Source organism: Eupeodes corollae, chromosome 1 (genome assembly GCF_945859685.1).
Source record: "Eupeodes corollae chromosome 1, idEupCoro1.1, whole genome shotgun sequence".
Classification (NCBI taxonomy): Eukaryota; Metazoa; Arthropoda; class Insecta; order Diptera; family Syrphidae; genus Eupeodes; species Eupeodes corollae.
This window is the reverse complement of record NC_079147.1, coordinates 38,931,624-38,955,246: the sequence shown is the minus strand read 5'-3', so window position 1 is coordinate 38,955,246 and position 23,623 is coordinate 38,931,624. Positions and strand designations below refer to the sequence as shown.

Sequence of the window (23,623 nt, the reverse complement as noted above, 5' to 3'; positions counted from 1 at the left end):
ATGTTCGTTAGTTTCAAATTATTTGAATACAAAATTGTTAATGATTGCTTTTAAACTAGTTTTGTTTAAGCGTTGCTCCAAATCCAAAAGTTCAGGTTTGATTGCGTTTAAAAAAAAAAAAAACAATAAACAGGTCACAATTGTGTTGTTGACAATAAACTAAAATTTCAGCTTTTTGTTTTAATTTCAAAAAATTATTTACTAATGAACGACAGAGCAGAAGTTAATAAAAAATAACTTCTTCAAATCTTAGTTTAAAGGCGGAATTATTCAACTCTTTCCTACACACAAAATTAAGTTCCTTTAAGATGAGTTCACATAGCTAGCGACCGCACGTCTCCAAAAATAGTGAATTTAGTTTTCATGGTTAGTTCTTCAAAGAACTTTTAGGCTATCTTAGAGCTCAACATAGAAACCTATTTATCTGTATTTGAAGGTAACAAATTACACTGGTCGACAAAACAATACTTTTTTAAAGGCTTAAGTTGAACTTTATTCAAATCTCGCCCTTAAATTTCTCTACCACAATTAGTGGTTGTGAAAATATCTCTTGACAAAAAATGCATGATTATTTTACAAACTAAATTGCCTTTTGAATACCCTTTAAATCATTTGAGAATCTTACTTAGTTTTTGCAAACTAAGTTTAAAGAAATGCTATTGAATGCTATTTCGCGTTCAATGTTGTTTCTGAGCTGTTCGAACGTCGTAGTCGACTTGGTACCGTAAATCGGCTTAACGTAGCCTCCACCGAACATAGAGGCGTTAAATTGCATAAAGAACGAGGTGGCCAAAAGACTGGCTCATTTCTTTAGATTACACGCTCATCAAACATACTCGCCTATAAATCGTTTTTAAGGTGTGCTGTGTAGCTTGTGGCACCATCCTGTTGAAACCACATGTCGTTCAAGTCCATTTTTTCCAATCGGGACAAAAATAATCGGTTATCATTGCGCGATAACGCTGACTGATTAAACAGTTTTTTTTGTGCATGAAGTGGTGATTCATGAGGTAAATTTAGATTGTCACCCGATCAATAGCGAATATTTTGCTAATTGACCAACTTAATGAGTCAAAAATGAGATTGGTCACTGAAGATGATTTTGCGATAAAATTCATTATTTTGTTGCATCCTTTTCAGAACCCAATCGGAAGACCATAGTCGCTTCAAATGGTACATCGGCTTTAATTCTTGAGTCAGCTTGCATGGGTGTAAAAATAGATTCTTACCGAAAATACGCTATAATGTGGTCTTAGCGATGCCCAGTTCTTAAGAAAGCCTAGATATTGACTGAATGTTTGTTAAAGAGGTCTAAACGGCAGCAATATTCTCACCACTTCGACAAACCAGTTGTTGTTATTTCCTGTGTAATTACGACCGAAAATTTTTATTAACGTGACTTTTTTGGTTCATAGTTAAGGTGCGTGTCCATTTGAGAGTACTTCTGCTAGTTAACTCTCGGGAAACTGTCCATTAAAGAGCCAAGTTTTGCTATTGCGAGCTCTCTGCTAGAATATTGAGAGTTTTCTTGTTGAGGGTAATCTCATAATTGTGTCCACTTGATAGAATTCTTCTGCTAGCATATTATCAGTTGGCCATGCATTCATACAAGCTAAGGGTTGCAACTGCTTTAATTATCGGCACTGTTCTTAAGAAAGAAGAATACAAAAAAATGTTGGGTCAAACCGTGGGTAGATCGTCGAACCCAATTTCGGTGCGGGGTCTGCTCTTTCAATAGAGCTTCAAATTAAAGATCCTCAACAGTTTCAAAAATTTTGCCGTTTGTCAGTTAGTGAAATTGAATTTTTAATACAAAACGTTGGACCCATAATTTTTAAAAAGAGAAACCTAACTAAGGGAAGCCATACCATTACGCGAGCGTATACTGGTAACACTTAGATTTTAAGCATCCGGTAAGCATATGAATCGTTAATCATTTTCGAAGTTGATTCATACGGCAGTCTTCAGTACCTTTTTCGGATTTCAGTATGTACAATTTCTCCACAATAATTCAACTGACTCATATTTTTTAATGAGTTGATTGGTTTCCTCCAATGTTCACTGCTTGCCATGTTTACATGTTTACTGACTTTCAAAAAGATCGAATGTCGAGAGTAATTAGTTAACCTAAAAAAGACTTAAAACTTTTCTGAAAATTGTATTCTAAATTTATGAGTCATATGGTTATAGTGTCAAAATTTGACTGCCCTTTATTTTATAACACCCTTTTTAAATGCGTCTAGATAAAAAGGCAACAAGGAGGTTTTAAGGGACTTTGTACATCCTACTCAGGGTTAGATGCTACGTCGATTACAATTATTTCTTCTTATTGTTAAATTCCTAAATTAAAAAAAAAATATTCATGTGATTTGAAAAACTGCTGATTATCGAAACAAAATAAACTAAACATTGTTTCAAGAATAAGACAATTTGGTGCCTCGATCGATTCCAATATCTCATTGCAATATTTCACCATGGCAACGAATTTAAATTGAATTGGTATGAAAAGCCTTGCTGAGATGAAAAGCTCAGTAATGACCCCACTTGATGATGATAAGTCGAGTCAACCCCTAGTTCAAATTAGAATTCAGAAATGCCAAGTTTAATTTTTGTTTTAACAAAAAAAATCGCTTTCGACTTTATTTATGATTAATTTTCTTATTCTCTATTTTTAGACAAGCGAGCACTATAATTTGTTTTATATTAAAATTCATTCGCAAATTTGTTCTAATATCAAATTATTTTAAAGTATATATTGCAAAAAATGATTAAGTTTACAACTTAGTTTTTCACTGATCTCCATGCGTGCAAGCTGCTTAACAACATTAAATTATCAATTATTGAACAAAGGAATAAGCATATTTGCATAGAACATATTTTGTTTGATAAAGATAAGTCGATCGTTTTTCAAACCGATGGTGAAAGGAGGCGACAAGGGGGAGAGAAAGTTAAGCACGGCCAAGGAGTACATTTTTGTTTTCTTAAAAGAAACGAACTTTTCAAAGCAAAAAAAAGAATAATGTTAAACAAATTTATCAAATAACATAGACAATGTTTTGGTTTTTTGCATTTGAAAAATATTTCTTTATTGCAAATATTTTTTCAAGTGCATATTTTTGTATTTAAATATACGCTAAATAAACGAAGCTTATTTAAACATTATAATGTAAATGCTCACGCTTATCCGAAAAATAAATATATACAGGTATCGAAAGTGTTAAGCCATATCTTTTCTAAGAAAATATACCCTATATTAATCAAAAGTCTTATTTTGTATATACGAAAAGGTACACTCTGCATCAACTGAATAAGCACAAACATTTTCTAATTGTTGCTTGTTGATGGTTGCTGGTTGCTTATAAAGTGGAGAAAAAGATTATTCTCCTGGCAATCAAATTGCATTGCACTTTCTCGGCTTTCTTTCAAATTGTTTTCAATTGCGATATTAAAAGCTGTGATATATTTAAACCTGTGATAAAACAGGTGAAATATACCAGAGCTTTGTTCTATTCAAAGCTTTCAAACATATGACTGATATAATCATTCGTTTTAATATTGAGAACATTGCAAGGCTTATGTCTAATCGTGAGGATATTAGTATACCATCCACTATTTTAAAAAAAAGTCATTTATTGTTTCCTTTGTACATTAGTTTTAAATATTTTTGTTTTCAATATCTCCTAATGTGTTTCCATCTACTTGCAAAAATTCTTTTACAATCACTTTAATTACTTACTTAAGATAGCCTTACAATCCTGGATGGAGCCGAGCCTAAACCAACAGCTCGGTCCCTAGCTAGCTGTCTCCAGTTTCGCACTCTAAGTTGGTCAAGTTCCTTTTCTACTTGCGTGGCCCAAGCGAGTCGCGAACTTCATCTTTTTTGACGTTCCTAAAGATTGGATTAGAAGAGCTTCTGAGCTAGAGTGTTGGTGTCCATTCGCTCTACATGAACCAGCTACCTAAGTCGTTGTACCTTTATTATTTTGACTAGAACAGTGCCGCTGTATTCGTCGTTATATCTTCTCCTCTAATCTCTATCTATGCAGACGGGACCAAGAATCATCCGAAGCATTACAAGACGTTCAAATCTTGCTTTGACAAGGTCCAAGTGACGACAATTATGTCTCGCATCGTCCATTTCATGAGAGCATTGGTATGATGTTTTCCGATCTTGATGGAGCAGCGTCGTCGTTATTCCGCATAAACCACCAAGTTTGACAGGGATGCCGAAACTATATTCATATGGTTACAAATTTAATCGTGGAATGAAAAACTCACAAAACTCGTGGTTTCATTTGAGCTGTAAAGAGGTTATTCGTATAAAAGATGTAGCTTTCCTTTTTTATAAAGCGATGGCCCACTCAGGAAACCCAAAATAAGTTCAAACAAGCTAGAAAGATCTGTAACGATTATATTCAACGAACCAAATTTTAGCATTTGCTCTTAATTAGACTACTACTACTACTAGAGAGTGTCATGAGTCCTCCTATACTTGAATGCGTAAATGATTTTATGGGACGAATCTTCTTTCGCACTCGTGCGGTTGCAAGAGCACTGAAAAACTTTATGTACACAAATCTGCTGGCACGGATAGTATCCGCCCTACTGAAGAGGTGTTCCTAAACACGGGGTTGTTGGAGAAGAAACTACCTTTCTTAATTGTTGTATTGGATGATTTTTTAGTCTGAAATTTATACAATAAAAGGATGCTCATAAAATTCCGATCTGGACAGTATTGTCCAATGGGAAATTATTAATTGTGTATAGAATTTAATGCTGCAGAAACTCAATGGTTTCTCCTGTCGTTAAAGCGTAACCCATGAGTGACAAGTTGCATCAAGGAAACTAATCAACATTCAGTCGTCGCTATGTGTATCACAGATCACCTCTTTTGGAATGATAACATATTCGCCATTGCGAAATATTCTGCTAAATGGTAAAAATTTCTCTGGTGCGCGGTGCAAAAAATTTGTAAACCCTACTGACCTGGCCTTTATTCGTGCAAAAATTGAATATTATTTTCATATTTGGGTAGATTTCCCTAAAACAAATGTAAGATTTTTGGATAGAATCCAAAATAGAGGTTTAAAAATAATAGGCGATAGGACTATAACCAAAACACTTACGAGGGGCGTTCAATATATTCTCGTTATCGATATGAAGGAAAATGCGAATTCAATTTCAATTGTTTTTATTTTTCAATATAATCTCCCCTAACATCAATCCATTTGTTACATCTTGAGATAAGCTTTTTTAAACTCTCAAAAAAATAAGTTTCCTCTTTCCCTGCAAAATACCCATTTATTGCCGACTTGAGTTCTTCATCATCCGAAAATCTTTTTCCACGAAGACATTTTTTCAAATCCGGAAACAGGAAGTAATCACTAGGGGCAAGGTCTGGACTATAGGGTGGATGTCGAATTTCTTCAAAACCACAATCTCGCACAGCAGCCTTGGAAACTCGCGCCGTGTGAACAGGAGCGTTATCATGAAGAAGCAACACACCCGCTGCGAGTTTACCCGTCTTTTCGTTTTAATTTCCTCCCGCAAATTATGCAAAGTGGAAGCGTAGGATTTGGCGTTGATGGTTTCACCTTTTTTTTGTACTCAATGAGTAAGATTCCCTTTGAGTCCCAAAAAACTGTGGCCATGAGCTTCCCGGCAGACGGAGTGACTTTGAACTTCTTTGGGGGGTCTGTTCCTTTTGTATGCCACTGCATGGACTCTTGTTTGCTTTCAGGGTCATAGTGGTGAACCCATGTTTCGTCCCCAGTAACAATCCGATGCATAACACCGTCCGCGTTCTCACTACACATCTGCAAAAGCTCTCTACAGCATGCGATTCTCACTTTTTTTCTGAGGCGCTGTGAGCATTCGTGGCACCCACCTTGCACTGACCTTTGAAAGGTTAAGATGGTCATGAAGGATGGTGTGAATGGTACCAGTCGAAAGCTTGGTGATCTCTGCCATCAATTTCACCTTTATTCGGTCATCCTCGAAAACAAGTTTTTCGACTTATTTGATGCTTTCTCCCGTACAAGCACTAGCCGGGGCGCCGGGGCGCCGGAGCGGAGGTCGTCTTCAATGCTCTCTCTGCCTCTCTTGAACTCACTTGATCACTTTTGCACAGTTGAAAATGAAGGTGCGGAACCCTGGTAAACTGCCACCATTTCTTCATGAATAGTTTTTTGACTTTTTTCTTGCTTAGAGAGAAATTAAATTACAGCACGATGCTCAATTTTCACCATCATCGTCTCAGTAGCCATTATGATTCTGTTTAAATAGAGATTTAACGGTAAATAATAATCACATTTATATGAAATTTTACATGAATGCACTAAAATAATAGTATTACTTGATAAATAAGTCAATTTATATATATAACCACAGCTTCACCCCGATACCGAGAATATATTGAACGCCGATCGTGCATCAATTAAACACCGAACATATACATCACTCGATATTGTCTGACGAATTAGCCAGTTACATCAACTCCTCTCAAACAATTAAGCCACAATACTAGCAGAAATGCTCATCAATTACCCTTGAGTTCAATTTTAGACGTACTGCGAAGTATAAAGATTCTTTTTGTTAACCGCACATCGAGAATGTGGAAAGATTTACCCAACTCTGTTTTTCCCTCTCATTTTGATTCTCAAAACTTTAAATATACGCGGTTTGAAATCGATTAGATGGTGGGTATAGTGAACTTTCCTGGTCTGAAGCAACACTGATCTTGGCATTCGAAACAACTTAATCTAAAAAAAGATCATACGATCATAAGCAACCATTAGGAAACATCCACTGATAAGTTAACGTTGCAAATAATAGACAACGTATCTTAGAAAACGAAATGTTCTTATTTATAGGAACCGTAGTGTATGTACAAAAGTACACACATCTCTCAATTCTTAGAGCGTTCAGCGTTCCACTTATCGATGCGATATCGACCTCAACGAGCAACGAGTTTAAATGGCAAAATCACACCGTGATGTATATAAAACAAAATAGAGAGAACATTATTATTTTCAGCCAATGGGGATGGGAATATGGCCATGGGGATATCAATTTATATATTTTCATTTGAATTATGACATTAGTCGTATATCGTATACCTCTCTAAAAGTCTAACCTATGTATGTAATTCAAACTGGCAAAGATCTAATGCTTTGCCTATACTTAAATGATAGAAGTGCAAGAGGTGCGCTAAAGAACAGTTTTTTTTAATTTGAACCTACATTTTAATAAAATTTCAATCACATTCTAGTGACTTGGTGACTTGACGAGAGAATAAGTATCGCCGTGTCATTTAATTGAAGAATTAAAAAGAAGAAAAAATAGAAACAACGTGTGAATGGTTTTGATCTTCAATCCACGTCAGTGCGCGCTTGAAAATTAATCAGAACGTGGAGTTATTAAGTGGAGATTATTCACATCAAGATAGAACCTACCTAACATATCTACCTACTTGTTATTGTTATCACAACAAGTTTCACAAAAATCAATTGAAATGAAACTAAAAGTTAGTCTTTCCTGTTTTATAGCTTAATCATTTATTTGTTCTTTTTTTTTTGTAAAATAATTCTAAAGTCAGCTTTTGGTGTGTTTGATTAAATTGATTATAGTTTGAATACGCAAATATTTAGGTATGTATGCCTCTCATTATTTTTAAAAACGAGAAAAGGCAGGTCAAGTTGAGACATTCATGCGTTAACCAGCAAGTTTTTCAAATAAAATGCTTTTTGGGCTGATTTAAACTCGAGTGAAAGTGTTATTTCAAAACAAATAATTTAATTTTAAAATCTGGATATAAGAAGATACATTAATGAGATACTTCAATTTAGAAGCTTCAAAAGTTGAAAAAGCAAATGAAAGATAAACTCGTTGAAAAACAACACAAAGTTATAAATAAATTGTCACTAGGAGTTGAAAACTAATATGTACAAACATCGGCTTTAAAAAAAAGATAATAGTGCAAATAAAAATAAAACAAATAAAAAACATTCATATTAGACACGTCTTATGATTTTTGTGTAAATAAGTAAAACAAATAGAATTATAAAAATAGAATAGAAAAGGTTTAAAAACAATTCGCTACGAGAAATATACTCGTACTTAAAGTTAATTAAATGGAATATTTCTCACCTGAGTGTATGCGTTTACAAAGAAATATATTATTATAATTTATAGGGTGGCGCACAAGTTGTGGTACATTACCAATTTAACTTAAATTAATGTATTTTATTAACTAAATTTTGTGTATATAGTAAGTGTAAATTACGTATACGCGTTTGGAAGATTTTCCAATGTTGGCCGAACTATCAAAAGGCTTCGAATAGCATCCATTTATGTAGGTGACAATTGCCAATTTTCTATCAAGTGGAAATTGTCCGTTTTTACGGATTCTTCATTTTATCCAAATATCAGACGATTTTTTGGTAGAAGTTTGGCTGACAATTGCCGATAATTTGTCTTCCAATTGAAAATTGTCAGTTTACACGGTTGGATGTTATGCACCAGTTATAGCTATCATTGGTTTTCATTATTGAAAACAAACATTGGATTTTTTTTGTTCGTTTATAGCTATCACTAAAAATGACTGTCATTGAAAAAACTTCTGATTGAAATCCACCGAAAAATGTTTACTGACAGAAATCTGTCTTTGGAATTTTGTGAAATTGGAACACAAATCAGTGGAACGATTAGTTTCACTTTTGAACATAAAAGTATCAGCACCTCAGGAAAATGAATTACCGTCCGGAAAATAGAAAACTACAACATTTTGACTAGTTCGTTTTTCGAGTGTCATACGTTTCAAACTCGGAACTTTACTTCACTAACTTCTACCTTCAGTTGATCGTGCATAAACAACCAAAAATATTATTTTTTACCAAAACACTCCTTGATGTCATTTGACATAAGCGGACTTGACCTGATGGTTAGGAAGATTTTTCTTGATTAATTTCCAGTCAGCTTTCCAATGAAATTGCCTTAATTCGAAGGCAAGTTTTTGGTAACTTTCCAATCATATACTAGAAACCGGCTGAAGGCACATGCCAATGCTCTTTTGTGATAACTACCAAACTATGTAATTACTTCTTATAAATGTAAATAAAAATCACACTTACTACTACTACTACTACTACTAGAAACTTGCCTTTACCACCTTCAAGCCCCCTTAAGTCGTCTCAATCTGCCAATTGGTAGACTCATTACAGTACAATTTTTTGTTTTGAAAGGTGAGAGGAAAGTGTAAACAAAAGGAAACAATAATAAAGCAGGCAATAACAATTATCGTTGCCTTTTTCCTGATGGTTTGTTTTTCTTCCATAGAAGATTGATGTTCAACACTCCTATGGTGTTTCCTCTCAGTTGTCGTATTCATGTTTGTTATGTCTTGACCCACTCGATCCTCACGATCTGCAGTAGTATAAAAAAGAACACAACAAAAGTAGACTTGACTTCATTGTAAGTTTTATTTTTCCTTACCATCAACTTTCCATACAAATCTGTCTTAGTTGAAGGAAATTTTTTAGCAGCTGGCGAATCAGATACTATAGCTTGCCTCACCTTCAACTCTCTTATGTCGTCTGAACATTTCATGAAAAGATAAGCTGAACTAAACATATCTTAACTCCATTTTACTTCACTTTTTATTTCATTTCCGAAAGCAAACGACTTCTTGATCGATGTTTTCCTTTATCTTGAGGACGTTTGGATAATCTTACCAAATCAATTTCTCAAGCAAATTCTTGTGGAATTGTTCTCGTAACATGATTTTACCAAATCAATTTCAAAAACAATTCTTTGTGGAATATGTTCTCTACCTCATTAGCAATGTAAAATCAACCCGGGTTTTCCGGACCCCAAAGGCGGTAATTTTGTTTGTTAACGTAACTTCCGATATGAAATCCACCTCGTCAGAATTTTGTATGTCAATTTATTTTGTATGTCCACAATCCGAAATCTTTGTACATAACACTCTTTACACAATGTGATCAATACCAATGGTGCAACGAGCACCATTAGAGATTTTCCACGAGAATGGAAATATCATGAACTTATGTGCAGAAGGCGTCGTCTTGAGTGCTTTATTTCGACCAAAACTCTTTTTTAGGAAACGTACTGTTTTGGCTACACATAACTCATATTTAACACTTTAAACGACTCATTTAATTCCGCGGAGGAATACTGCTGACTAAGGACATACGAACAGTTCAAACCGCCCGTACTTAAAAATTGTTGATCCACTAGATAAGATTGCGAGGGATCTAAGAAAAACACTTTTGAAGAATGAAACTTATTTCTTTGGAATACATAAAAGAGATGATACCTCTTGTTGACGTGGAAGAGTCACGGATTAATTTCACCAACCCCAGGTTGAAGACCAAGCATGCCAAACCATCCCTTTTTCGGAGTAAATTGTAAATGTTGATTGATCTGGATAGCAATTCGGCTATTATATAGGTCTTTATATATATATATGTAGTTCTACCTTGGCTATGCTATTGTAAGCGGCCCAAACTTCTATAAACAATCAGTAAGTTGGAATATAAAATTCTAGACATTTTTCCATCGTCTGACAGAGGATACAATTCGTATCGGTTGTTGATTGGCCTGAGATGAAATTACACTGATTTCGTTGATAGTTTTATCGTATCTATCTTGAAGGATAGAGGATAACTCTGTAGTTGCTGCACGTTGTGACATCTCTTTTCTTGTGCATGGGACATATACAAACTTTTCGCCAGTCTTCTGGCATTTCTTTATGTTGCCTTAAGTGCACTTTAATTTAATCCACTGCTTGATGTAAAGCTGGCCCGCCATGTAGCTTTTTAACATCTTTCCGACCTCTTCTATGCTTGCTTTCGATAGCGCATGTGCTTCGTCTTGATGTGATTCAACTTCCACTTCTTCAGTGAGCTGACCGTTTAGCAATTCATTAAATAACCCATCCGAGCTCCCGATCTATCTGCAGGATTGGATTAGTAGAAATAATGTGTCATACGTTTCACAGAACCCAATAAGTATCCAGAGCCACGGCATGCATAGCCAACCCGATATTAATTTGTTCTAATGGCGTACGGTTTAATTCGAATGACTTAGTGACCAATTGACTAAATTGTTTGTCATTTCATTTGTTAATGTCACCGTGAGCAACAAGAAAATTATTCATTGCTGTCTGAGGGCTTGAAGTCGACATCTTCAATGGAGTCAAATTCGGTCTAGATATGTGTGCATCTTGCCAGAACACAAATTCTGCTGAGTTTTCGGCGCAGTTTTCTATAAAGCAAATCTGTTTCAACATTTTGAAACTACTATTCCCACTGAAACATATTGTTACACCGTTTTCTTTAAATACATTTGACCCGAAGATACACCTTAATGAATTGCGAAAATCAAGACTGAAGTCCCTCAAAACGTCGTGTTTAAACATGGTTTGTATTACTATTTGAAGCAAAATTGGGCAACCAGAAATAGATAGATAGATAGATATATAATTTTATTTTCAAAAAGATTTTACAAAAAATGAGTACTGCTGGTTTGAAATTAGTTTTTACAATAACTTTAAGTTGCCTGTCAGGTTAAAATGGAAATTTAAAAACATATAAGCTTAGTAAATAGATTAAGTTTACATACATATGTATGTTATGAAAATTCATTTATAATATGATTCCGATATTTAATTGACGCTTTTAAGAAGTAATATAAGTTTGAGTAGCATTGCCATCAAGAACGTTGGGAATGAGAAAGCATGGTATTTTCTGATTCATCAATATTACATAATTTACATATTCCATCTGTATCTCCTTGAAAGGCTCTTCCATTTATATTAAGGAGCCCGTATCGAGCTTTTAATATTATTTAAATCATATCACGTGAATTGCAGTCATCTAAGTAGTTCGGTATGCCAGAGTCCATCAAGTTGCAATATTCATCGTAAAACTGAGACTGAGTCGCCCTAACTATAAATTCCATCCTGTGTTTTTCTTTTATTTCCAGTAAGAGAATGTTATGTAAGCTGGACCATTCAAGTAGACTCATGATAAAAGAAAAATCGAACGAGCGTTAATGAAAAAGATCCAACCATTCCTTAGCCCAGAAGATTTTCTTCTTTATAATGGCTTTCGATAAAATGTTGAGTTAGGAAAATTTAGATTTCGTTTTATGAAAGAAAAATGTAGCTGCAGGGACGTTAGAAAACCCTTGGGTAAATCTGTTTTAATGTGCATAGTTAGAAGAAACGCTGCAACTTTTCGACTTGGTTGTATTCGCAGTATCCCCAAACTTGAGCACAGTACAACATGATAGCCTTTGAGGTGGCATTGTATATTTTGAACTTTGTGTTGAGTGTTCGACGAAATTGTCTCGCAGCTGTCTCGACCACGTTGCATTCATGGAATTTTTAGATGCTCCCAATCTGTTTGTTAGATGCTCATCCCAAGACATGTTGTAATTGAAAACTACGCCAAGATATTTGTATTGATTAGACACCTTTATTTCAGAATTATTGTAAAACCAGTTTTCGCACGCTACTCTTTTTACTATTTCCGACTTATCAAGATTTATTTTAAGATTAAATTGAATGCAGTAAGTCTTAAAACCCTAAATTAGCTGTTGCTAATTGGAAGGATTATCTAACAACAGTACAATATCGTCCGCATATCGACTAAAGATCGTCTAAAACAATACCGATTGGAAGTTCCGTATGAAGATCATTTAAAAACAGAACGAAAATAAGAGGTGCTGTGATAAAATCCTTGACAAACAACTTTCTTAGTGAACCATCCCAAACAGCTGCAGTAGTAAAGAGACTTTATAGTAGCCAGTATCTTTAAAGATATTCCTAGAGTCGATCGACATTCCTTTCGATGTTATCAAAAGCAGCCTTAAGATCGATGAAGAAAGTGAGGAGTTTATTCTTTTGGCAGAGTTGAAGTTGAATTATGCATGAAAGATTATACCTATACACTTGGTCCACAGCAGCTTGAAATTCATTTATGATGCTGTTTTTATCTAACCAAGCGAAGTCTGTTCAAGGCGAATAAAGAGTTTGTACTTGCTGAGTCATCGTGTATCGGCTGCTAACTTCCATTTGCACCCATTAATTTGCATAAAAAAAGTTTGAATTTCCGGGTATTGACGAGGCTATAGGCTTAAAACCTTAATTAGAGATCTCGATGGTTCAATATTCATGTGATGCTTCGTTTCTTTTTGCTAAGATATATCTAAATTTTAAAATTGTAACTTGGCCATAGAGGCTAATCTCCACCATGATGTTCCTGCAAATTCCCTTTGGAAAAGACATTATTTAAATATATCTTAATTTTAAATTATGCATCACCCTGTTGTAATAAATCAATACAAATTTAATATGACACGTTATCCACTTTCATTATCAAATCGTGTGTCTAAGCGAAAACAAACTTAGATTGGTATATTTAAAAAAAGTTCTTGGAAAGGGAAAGTATCGAGTTACATTTATTCACGAGAGTAGTTTTCATTAGAATCACTTACTGACGGTTAAAGTAATTTTATATGCCTTTTTCCTAAAATATATGCATTGACATGTTTTGCAATATAAATTTTTATAGCAGTCCTATTTAGTTTTTAGCTATGACGGTGTTTATTTTAATCACCATTATACATACGTACTCATTAAAATAAAAAACCATCTCATTATCGAAATTGATAATTTTCCCTAATTGCTTAAAAAAATAAAACAAATAAATACAAATTGCCACGCTCTTCAGATGCGGTGATTGCATATCGACACTACAATATGCGATAATTTCTAACCTACTTGAAAACACTTGATATAATATTCGTTTCTGAGAATGCCTCGCACAGTTTGCATGGTATTTTAATCTCGGTCAACATTATTTTCTAAGGAATAATTATTTACTTTTTGTTTTCCTTTTAACGTACATATAAATATTTATGCTTTATTCTTTTAGATATCCAAACAGCCATCATCCAGTCCAAAAACGGCATCTTCGCCTCTTGACAAGCGAGTATTGCAGCCAAAACCACAACCAGCTGCACAGAAAAAGCCTGTTGCTATAGGTAAAGTATTTCTATCATTTGAAAATCTTTTATTTTAACTTTCTTCTTTAATTATTAAAAATAAAAGCAGCACCTGTACCAAAGGCTCCCGAAACCGTTCCACATGTTGTTGTAAAAGATAAAAAAAGGATCAATCATAAGGTACAAAATTTCAACATCATTCAATTTTAGATCAATTTTTAAATGTAATTTTTTTAGGCTAGTGACTTTACAAACGTTGGTGATTGGCCACTATTGCTTGGAGGCAAGCCTAATTTGGGAGGTGAACCAAGGCGTAGTGGACCGAAAAACCGTTCTCATGATTCATTTGGATCCAAACAAAACGAACAAATTGCTGCTCCTGGGCAAACTTCAGCAGGACCACAAAATGAAGCCAAAACCGAAGCACATGAAAAGATCACACCCAGTTCTAGCAGCAAAGTTGCAGCAGCTGCACCACCTGCGGCTTCAGGAGTTCCGGCAGTTGCGGCAGCTTCTCTGACCACATCACCAAATGCTGGCACTGCTGCCGTGAAACAACCACAAAGTAATGTAAATAGCACTCAACAGCAAGCATCATCTAGCTCGGGCAGCGGCAGTGTTGCTGCTGGTGCTGGAACTGCATCGAATGCTAACGCACCACCGAATGGGGTCAACAAGAAGATCCCCAAACACAAATGGCGTCCGCTGCAAATCGATGTTGCCAAATCAACACGCAACAAGCCAATTCGCAGTCGCCGACCACCACCACGTGTTAGCGAAGGTGAACAGCGTGGTGATAGCGAAAGTACCTACGATCGATCATCTCGACCACGCCGCTTTAGGGCAACCAGCTATAGAGGTCGTCCTCGCGGGGGCTATAACAGACAAGGCCCCGGTAGAACAGGTAATCGACTGCCACGTCATTTGATTGCAAATGGAGAATATGTTAATTACTTAGCTGTCGACACAGAGCATCCGTTCGTTTTAATGGGAACTCATTATTATAGTGCTGTACCAGCAGCAGCTTATATTGAAATGGACGCGGAGACGGTCAAGAAGGCAATTCGCAAACAAGTGTAAGTTTTTTTTTAAATTGTTTAAATCTAGGATTGGTTTTTGTTGGTTTTTCTAATGTGTGCGTCATAAGCTTTTTAGGACTTGCATAATTCATTTTTGTTTTCAATATTTTTTTTTATTTGATATTTTTATAACAGCGGGTTTTTTTTTTACTTACATGATACACTTACACTTTTAAATTAGCCAAGAGTATTCTGTCAAAGATCCTCCCAGAAAATGGATTAGGCTTTTTTTTCTTAACTCTTTCAAATAATAAGTTTTCATCCTATTGGCTTTTATAACAAGATTTGGCTAAAAAAAAGACTCACTTTCATCCAAGAGCCATTCCAGTTTTCATCATCACTTCAACTTCCATTCCTGCTAGTAGCAAATTATGAATAATTTTCTAATATCGTTAAACACTTTAATTCGAAAACATTAGTACAAGTGTGACCACACAAAGATGCCCATATTACTTTTTTGTCCTACTCCGGAGGTAACACTGTTACAGTGTCGAATGCGCGTTCTAGCGGAAGTTCATTTGTCATGGATCGTTATAGAGATAAAGAACGAGCGTTTTGCGTAGAAGTATATTTTAGCGAAAAATCTTTTGTAAAAGTGAATCATGTGTTTGGGCGTCAGTTCAAAGTTCCTCATAAAAAAACCCGTGTCTTCATGCAAAACTGTAAACAGATGGGTTAAAAATGTTTGTGAATCAGCCAAAGCAGCCGATAAGAAGCGACATGCCCCGCCGAAAACGGTCCGCGGTTAGTCCCCATTTATCGACGTTTCAAGGTCCCTAGAGTCGAAATAAAAGATTTTTAGACAGATGTCTGTGTGTGCGTGTGTACGTACGTTCGTTTGTTTCGTCGTCGTCCAAAGCTCAAGAACCAATAGAAATAAAAAATAAAAATAAATTGGGTGACGCAACAGTCCGTTTGAGAACTAGGGCCTAGTGACTGACAACTCTCAACCATTTCTGTGTGCGAGTACTGTTGTCAGGGATGGAAGGGATCTACAGTTTTAAGCCGAATACGAATGGCTAATTTGAGAAAGCACTTTTCATAACAAGAATCACTCTTGGAGAATTTGTCAATTCCTTGCAAGAGGCAGTACCCGTGAAAAAAACTTTTGGTGTCATAGGCAGCGATCGAACACAAGACCTCTCGCATGACAGTCCAACGCACTAACTATCATGCCACGGGTACTACCAATAGAAATATCGACTTCAAGTAAATTTTGTTAAACAGATAATAATAAAAAAAGGAGTCTCAAAAAAATTGCGGTGAAAATTATGGTTTACCCAAAATATCTCACGAACCAATAACGCTAATAATTTTGTGCAAAGAAGATTAACGTTTTTAACATCTGGTAAATTTTTGAGATAAATCGAATTGACAGTTTTTTTTATACAAAATAAAAACCTAATAAAAACATTATGAAAAGTTGGTAAAAAATGATTTTCGACTCAAATATCTTTTCAAAAATTTGAGATTGTGGCTTGCAACTAATTTTATCTTTTATCGAACAAACTTCTCCATCTGGCTCGGTCCCTAGCTAGATGTCTCCAGTTTCGCGCTCCAAGTTGGGTAAGGTCACTTTCCACTGCGCCACCTGATTCGCGGTCTTCCTCTACTGCGCTGTCTTATGAGTGTGGATTCGAAGACTTTTCAGGCCGGCGCATTGGTTTAAATCTACGTGACCCAGCCATCTTAGTCATTAGGCTTTTACCCTTGGCTAAGTCTATGTCGCTGTACAGCCCGTAAAGCTGCACAGCGTAGCCTAGGTACACGAAGTCCTTGACTACCTCATAGTTAAGTAAGTCTATGGTGATGTTTTGACCAAGATGTCGGTGTTGTAAGTGATTTCTTGAAGACAGCATGTACTTTGTTCTGCCCTCATTAACAGTTAAACCCATTTTTACCGCCTCTGCCTCAATACTCACAAAAGCCCCATTGACATTTTTTTTTAAACTAATAAATAAATTACAATTACAAATTACATCACGCTGAGTTCTTCTGCATATGCTAGTAATTGAACAGACTTTTGACGTGTGTCTTTCATCGCATCACCTTGTCTAAAACCTTTTTTGACATCGAAAGGTTGTTAAGTTGTTTCCAACCTTTATGGAGCAGCGTGAATTCTCCATGGTCATCCTGCACAAGCGGACGAGTTTGGCAGGGATGCCAAATCTAAAAATGGCTCTATACAGCTCGTCCCTGTAGATGCTGTCATATGCGGCCTTAAAATCGATGAAAAGGTGGTGTCTAGGGTTTTTCCAAGATCTGCCGTAATGTGAATATTTGATCGAATGTGGACTTTCCTGGTCTAAAACAACACTGATAAGGACCTATAAGATTGTTGAGGATGAGCTTTAGCCGTTCACATATTACGGTAGAGAAGATTTTGTAGGCGATGTTAAGTATAATGATTCCTCTATAGTTGGTGCAGTTTAGATGGTCTCCTTTTTGTAGGATCAGGCAAACAATACTGAGATTCCATTCATCGGGCATGCTTTCTTCCGACCATATCTTACAGATAAGTTGGTTCATGCTCTTAACCAACTTATCTTCAGCTGCTTTAAAGAGCTAGGCATTCAAGCCATCCGCTCCAGCGGCTTTATTAGACTTTAGCTTTGATATGGCAATCTTTACTTCGTCTAAGTCGAGAGGACGGGATTGTTGGCTTTCGTCGTCATACATCAGAAATCAATAGATGTATATTTTGTACATGTACATTTCATCTTCATCATGCTGAGTCGATTCTAGAAGCATTGTAATATACCCTATTTTTCACGTGGCCTAAAGAAAAAAAAAACTCAAAGTGTTTAACCACAATATCTTGGTAAGCAGTTGTGATCACCTCTTGGAGAAATAATACGGTTTCGAAACTTTTCTGGTTGCAAATAAACATCATCAGAAATGTTTTCTATTTCCAGACATAAGCACAATTCATTCATTAATAGTAGTAAGGTCCAATCACATTCTTATTGAAAGGGTTTTCCAACAATAATTTCTCTTGGAAAAACTGAGCCCCAAATACGACAATTTTGATTAGTAGCCTTCCAGTTGAAAATAAGCCTAAAAATCACTAAAGATGATTTTGGATGAAAATCTAGATCATTTGGATGCGTAGCTGGTGATCCAACCACTTGAATTTAGTCTTTATGCAAATATGATTTAATGTGGTTAATAGAATCTCTAATTCCAAGGATTGATGAGAAATTGGCTACAAGCGACGCACGTGGTTTCAATTCTTCAGATCAATAATACTTGCCGTAACAGCTCAAATTTGACTTCTAAAACAGACCTACAATTTTTTTGACACCACTTGAACCCAAACACAAATATGGAATTTTTTGAAACTCCAAGCCAGTGATAAATAATAAAATGTAATATGTAGACTTGAGTACCCCAGAGTTAATAATAAGAGTGGAAAAATGCTAGTACCCGGAGGATGATGATGGAGGATACTATTCCAAATTTTTTTTTTTTTATAATGTATTCGCACTCAAGGGGATATGAATACCCTTATAATGATTATACACAGTGCGAGTAATAAAGAAACGATAATAGGATTTGAAAGGAAATACCGATGCACATTGGTTTTGAATGTAGCACATTGTAAAGAGTGGGAAATACAGAGTACACATTCGTGTAGTGCGACTAAAAAAAAGAATCTCTGTGCTTTACAGTTCGACCGAAATTGGGCTCAAGGGTAAACTGATGGGCATTCCTAAAAGAACGTGTATTACGGTTGAATTGTTTGAGGGGAGGAATGCAACTGGCTATTTCATTAGAGCATTGCTTATGGAAGTAGCGGTAAAATAATGAGAGACATGAAACCTTACGACAGTGCTCGAGAGATGCAAAAGTTTCAGTTAGACAATGGCTACCTATCATTTTTAGAGCTCTTTTTTGAATTCTGTCCAAGAGAATCAAGTGAGTTACAGGAGCACCTGGCCAAATTATAGCCAGATCATAAGGGGCAAAAACTTCTTGCATCGTCGGAGAAAACCTAAACACTTAGCAGCATTTTTGGCGATGTCAAATATGTGATCCCTCCACAACAAGTGGTTTGTAATGCACATACCTAGGACTGCCCTGAGAACTTGTTCTACAAGAACGGCTTCGGTGTGGCAGTTTAAACGTCTTGTTGAAAAAAGACGTATTTCAGCCCTTTTTGGCACTGATGGTCTCTCAAGTTTTAAAGAACTATTAAGTATTTATGTAAAGCGCTACGGTTCGTTTCGTGGTTTTTGTTTCCATTGTTTCCTTTTAAAATCGGGGCAAACTCATTCAATGTTGTGTTAGGATGCATCCAGTTGGCGCATCTTGTATAAATAATTTCTACCACTTGTCCAAAATTCAATGTTTCCATGTTTCTTTCTGCATTATAAAAAAAACATCTACTTTTCGCAAAAAACTCGGTTGAGAAACTTTTTTTTTTTTTTTTTAAAGCTTCACATTGACCACTTTTTGTTGTATTTTATTGTTTTATTATTTAACACAAATTCATTACACTTACAGTTACATAAATTTGGATTTTGGATCATTTTATGGGCAAACATACACATCTTCACAAAAAAAATACAAACTATAATTTTGAGTCTCGATTCACACGCTCAATCGAAAGAATATTATTTTAACTAACATTTTGTTCTTATTTTCTTTTCGTTTTCTTTTTCTTTTCATCACAGTGAATACTACTTTAGCGAAACAAATCTAACTGGCGATTTCTTCTTGCGTCGCAAAATGGATAACGAAGGTTATATCCCAATTGCTCTGATTGCCTCGTTCCATCGAATTCTGGCATTGACAGCTGACGTTGCTTTGGTTATAGCTGCAATCAAAGAATCTGACAAATTAGACATGTTGGAAAATTATAAAGTTCGTACAAAGGTTAACCCAACAGCGTGGCCAATCCATGATTTGCTTGAAAATGCTGTTGGCGAAGAGACTACAAATAAGGATGATACAGCCGTTACAGTGGCGGCGAACGCAGCTACCCAACTGCCGACTGATTCTGTTAAAAGTGAAGATGCTTCGACCACAGCTGCTACCCCAACAGCAAGCGATGTATCAGGTGTTGATCAATTGAATGCTTATGCTGCTCCTATTTTAACTTCAGAAATGGCCACCAAACCCTTGGCCAATATCCCACCACCGCCAGTGCCTAGAAACTCTCAAAGATCGCTACCGCCATCAGAAACAGAAGGTAACACAAATCAAGTTCCTGCCTCACGTAGCCCCCCTTCAGCCAATGCAATAAGTGCACTAACACAAAAAGTCGAACGCCGAGTGAATGAAAGCACTCTTGTCGATCATCTCAAAGGACTCGCCGAATGCGTTAAGACACAAAATGACCCGACTGCCGCCATAAAACCGAACTCTGCTAGTCCATCACCAACTAAAAACAACAGCAACAACAACAGTAAACTACCAGCCGCATCTACTCCCAAAGCGAACAAGGAAGGAGCGAAAGGAAAGAAAGACCAAAAGGATAGAGAAGATAGCGCAACGACGACCAACGCTGATGACACCGAAGACGGTGTGCCGAGCTTATGGAAAGAGGTAAAGAGACGCTCAAAAAATGCAATTACTAAAGACCATACTAAACAAACAACGACGCCCTTCTCACAATCAGGAGCAGCAGCCGCGGCCGCACTACCAATAGCCAATAAGCCAGCAGTAGAAAAAGAAGAACTAGATTTCCAATTCGATGAAGAGCTCGACGCTATCCCCACTAGTGGCCGCGTCAATAATTTCACAGAGAACTTCTCTGACGACGAATCTGATTATGAATTCGCCGACCGCGACATCAATAAACTGTTGATTGTATCACAGGTTTCACGTCCGCAAAAACACGAAGGCTACGACCGTACAGCTGACTATACATCTCGCACAAAAATCACCCAAGATCTTGAAAATGTCATTAACGATGGTTTGGTTAACTACGAGGAGGATTTGTGGACGGTTACGAATAAGTCCTCTGATTATCGCACCGTGAACGTGATTTCGCAGGAGGACTTTGAAAAAATGGCCGGAAAAACGGTTATGAGAAAACCCTCGCAACAAATTCCTCCTCCACCACCGCCACCGACTTACATCGATGACTTGGACAATACACTAGACAATACACTTACACATGACTCCACATTAAATTCCACTTTAAAATCTAGCAGACGCGCGCGTTTCTACGCTGCACCAAATAGCCACTCCATCGACCCGCGTACGCCGCGTAAGCGCAAAACCCGTCACTCATCGAATCCTCCGGTGGAGGCTCACGTTGGTTGGGTGATGGACTTTGTCGAACATCGTCCGCGTACTTCGTCGATGGGCAGTTCGGCAGGCACTAGTCCAACGGCGTCCAGTTATGGTTCGTCGGTGCCACAAAGCTTGCCGGTCTTCCAACATCCGTCGCATTCTTTGTTGAAGGAAAACAACTTCACCCAACAGGCTTATCACAAATATCGTAGTAGGTGTTTAAAGGAGCGGCGTCGTTTGGGTTATGGTCAGTCGCAGGAAATGAATACACTTTACAGATTTTGGTCGTTCTTCTTGAGGGAAAACTTCAACAAGACAATGTACAACGAGTTCAGGCAATTGGCTTGTGAAGATGCTATGAATGGATTCCGTTATGGTTTGGAATGCTTGTTCCGATTCTTTTCGTATGGTTTGGAAAAGAAATTCCGTCCGAATGTTTATGATGACTTCCAGGACGAGACAATTGCCGATTATGAAAAAGGTAAGTGCAAAACGATAAGGATGACGATGAAAATAATGAATGATGTAAGTTAAAATGTTGTGTTCATTAGTATGGCGTGGTTTTGTTTAATGTGTCTTTCTTTAGTTGTAAATCTTTAATTAAATGCTGAAATGATGATTTAAAAAACAAATTATTTCGTCTCATTAGTTAATTAATCTATAATTTTATATTTTTGAGATAACTTGATTTTGCTTATATAAGTGTTTAGGAATATAAATTCAAATCCTTATTTTATGTTCCTATAGGTTCCTATAAGTTAGGAAAATGTTAAATAAAAATATTAATTAGGAATATGGAAGTTATATGATGACATACAAGATAATATTTTGAAACTGTGAGCTTACGAATTGCTTCAAAAGTAGAGAGATATGAATTTTTTGAGTGTTTAAAAAATACATCTAGAGTTAGTTGTTTTAAAAAAAATTAAGATATTTAAGCATACCAAATACTAGAATGTTGAAACAATGAACTTACTTCTAATATCTTTTCTCTAGCAAATTAAGTTAAAATTAGATAATCTTGATAGTATATATTATATAAATATTTTTTTTTTAAATTTGGATCCAATTTTCGATGAGCCCGTACATATTTTGTAACTCGCCCAAGAAATGGTCTGTAAGGTAACGAAACAAACATTTTCATTCATATTCTTCGATCTTGAATTTCACCATGACGAAAATATTGCTTTAAATTACTAAAAATGACAAAACAATTTGTTCGTAAGTTAAAATGTGTTTTTGCGTATAATGAAAGTTAAAAGTTAGCTAGCACTTATCTAGCCCTTATTTCTAAACAAAATATAGTTATTTTCGCATGTTTAGCGCTCTTACTACATGGAAAGACAGTAAGCCATTGCCTTTAATCTTAGCTTAGAAAATTCTAAGGTACTCAAAGTCTCGAATTTTTCGAAGTGAGCATATAGCTATGGATTTTAAAGAAATTTGGACAGCCATTTATTGTAAAATGATTGGGTATACTTGATATAAGTTTTATGTAGCTGTCAGCTTTGTTGTTGCGAAGAAACTACAGACTTAAAGCTATCCTGTGCAAATTTATTACAGGCATTATTTGTACGCCGACGAATATTTCGACTTTAACTTTGGTTTCGGATAACTTCGGAAAAAAGTTTATTAAATTTTGAAGCGTTTTTTATAATACATTCTAAGTCTCCGCTACTGGATCCCACTTGGCCCTTTTTCCCTAACTGAAAATAGGCTAATCTCTATGATGTAAGTTGATAACAAACCTATATTTTTTTATCATTGGTGCAACAGACATTAAGGTGATGACCAAAAGACTGCTACTTGCCCGCTAAAAAACAAACTCACTATTATTAATTAAGCTCTTCAGTTTTAAAGTTGATACCCAAATCAGTATTTGCTCTTTATTTACATATCCCTTTTCCTAGTTAGCCCTAAAAATCAATTAAATTGCTTCCTATACCAGTTTGTAGTACAAACCCTAAACAAAAAATTAAGTGGCTCAACAGTTCTTTGAAAAATAGGACCTAGTGACGAGACATGTCCGAGATGTAGATACATATTGCATTCCTAGTGCGAACTTTTCATGACAAGAATTACTTTTGCAATTTTTTTTAATTCCTCACCAGGAACAAAAAAATAACTTTAAGTGGCACAGGCAGAGATTGAACCCAAGACCTCTGGCAATTCTTAGTTACAGTACTGTATTTTATTAGTAGTTCATAAGTAAGTAAATTAATTATTTTTGAGATTTATTGAAGGCAGATAACAATCATTAATACCCAGGA

General features: G+C 35.9%; 1 protein-coding gene across 7 annotated transcripts in view; it reads left to right on the top strand.

The window, feature by feature from the left end:
• LOC129943356 (la-related protein 1) overlaps nucleotides 1-23,623 on the top strand; it is a 50,478-nt gene that overhangs the window by 18,568 nt on the left and 8,287 nt on the right. For 3 of the 7 annotated variants that reach the window (XM_056052732.1, XM_056052731.1, XM_056052730.1), the window contains 4 exons: nucleotides 13,962-14,070; nucleotides 14,138-14,211; nucleotides 14,269-15,107; nucleotides 19,787-21,834. In XM_056052732.1, coding sequence (XP_055908707.1) covers nucleotides 13,962-14,070; nucleotides 14,138-14,211; nucleotides 14,269-15,107; nucleotides 19,787-21,834 — 3,070 coding nt within the window. Of the gene's footprint in view, nucleotides 1-13,819; nucleotides 13,863-13,961; nucleotides 14,071-14,137; nucleotides 14,212-14,268; nucleotides 15,108-19,786; nucleotides 21,835-23,623 lie in introns of those variants that run through there. The other 4 variants (XM_056052734.1, XM_056052735.1, XM_056052736.1 and 1 more) reach the window with 4 other exon arrangements.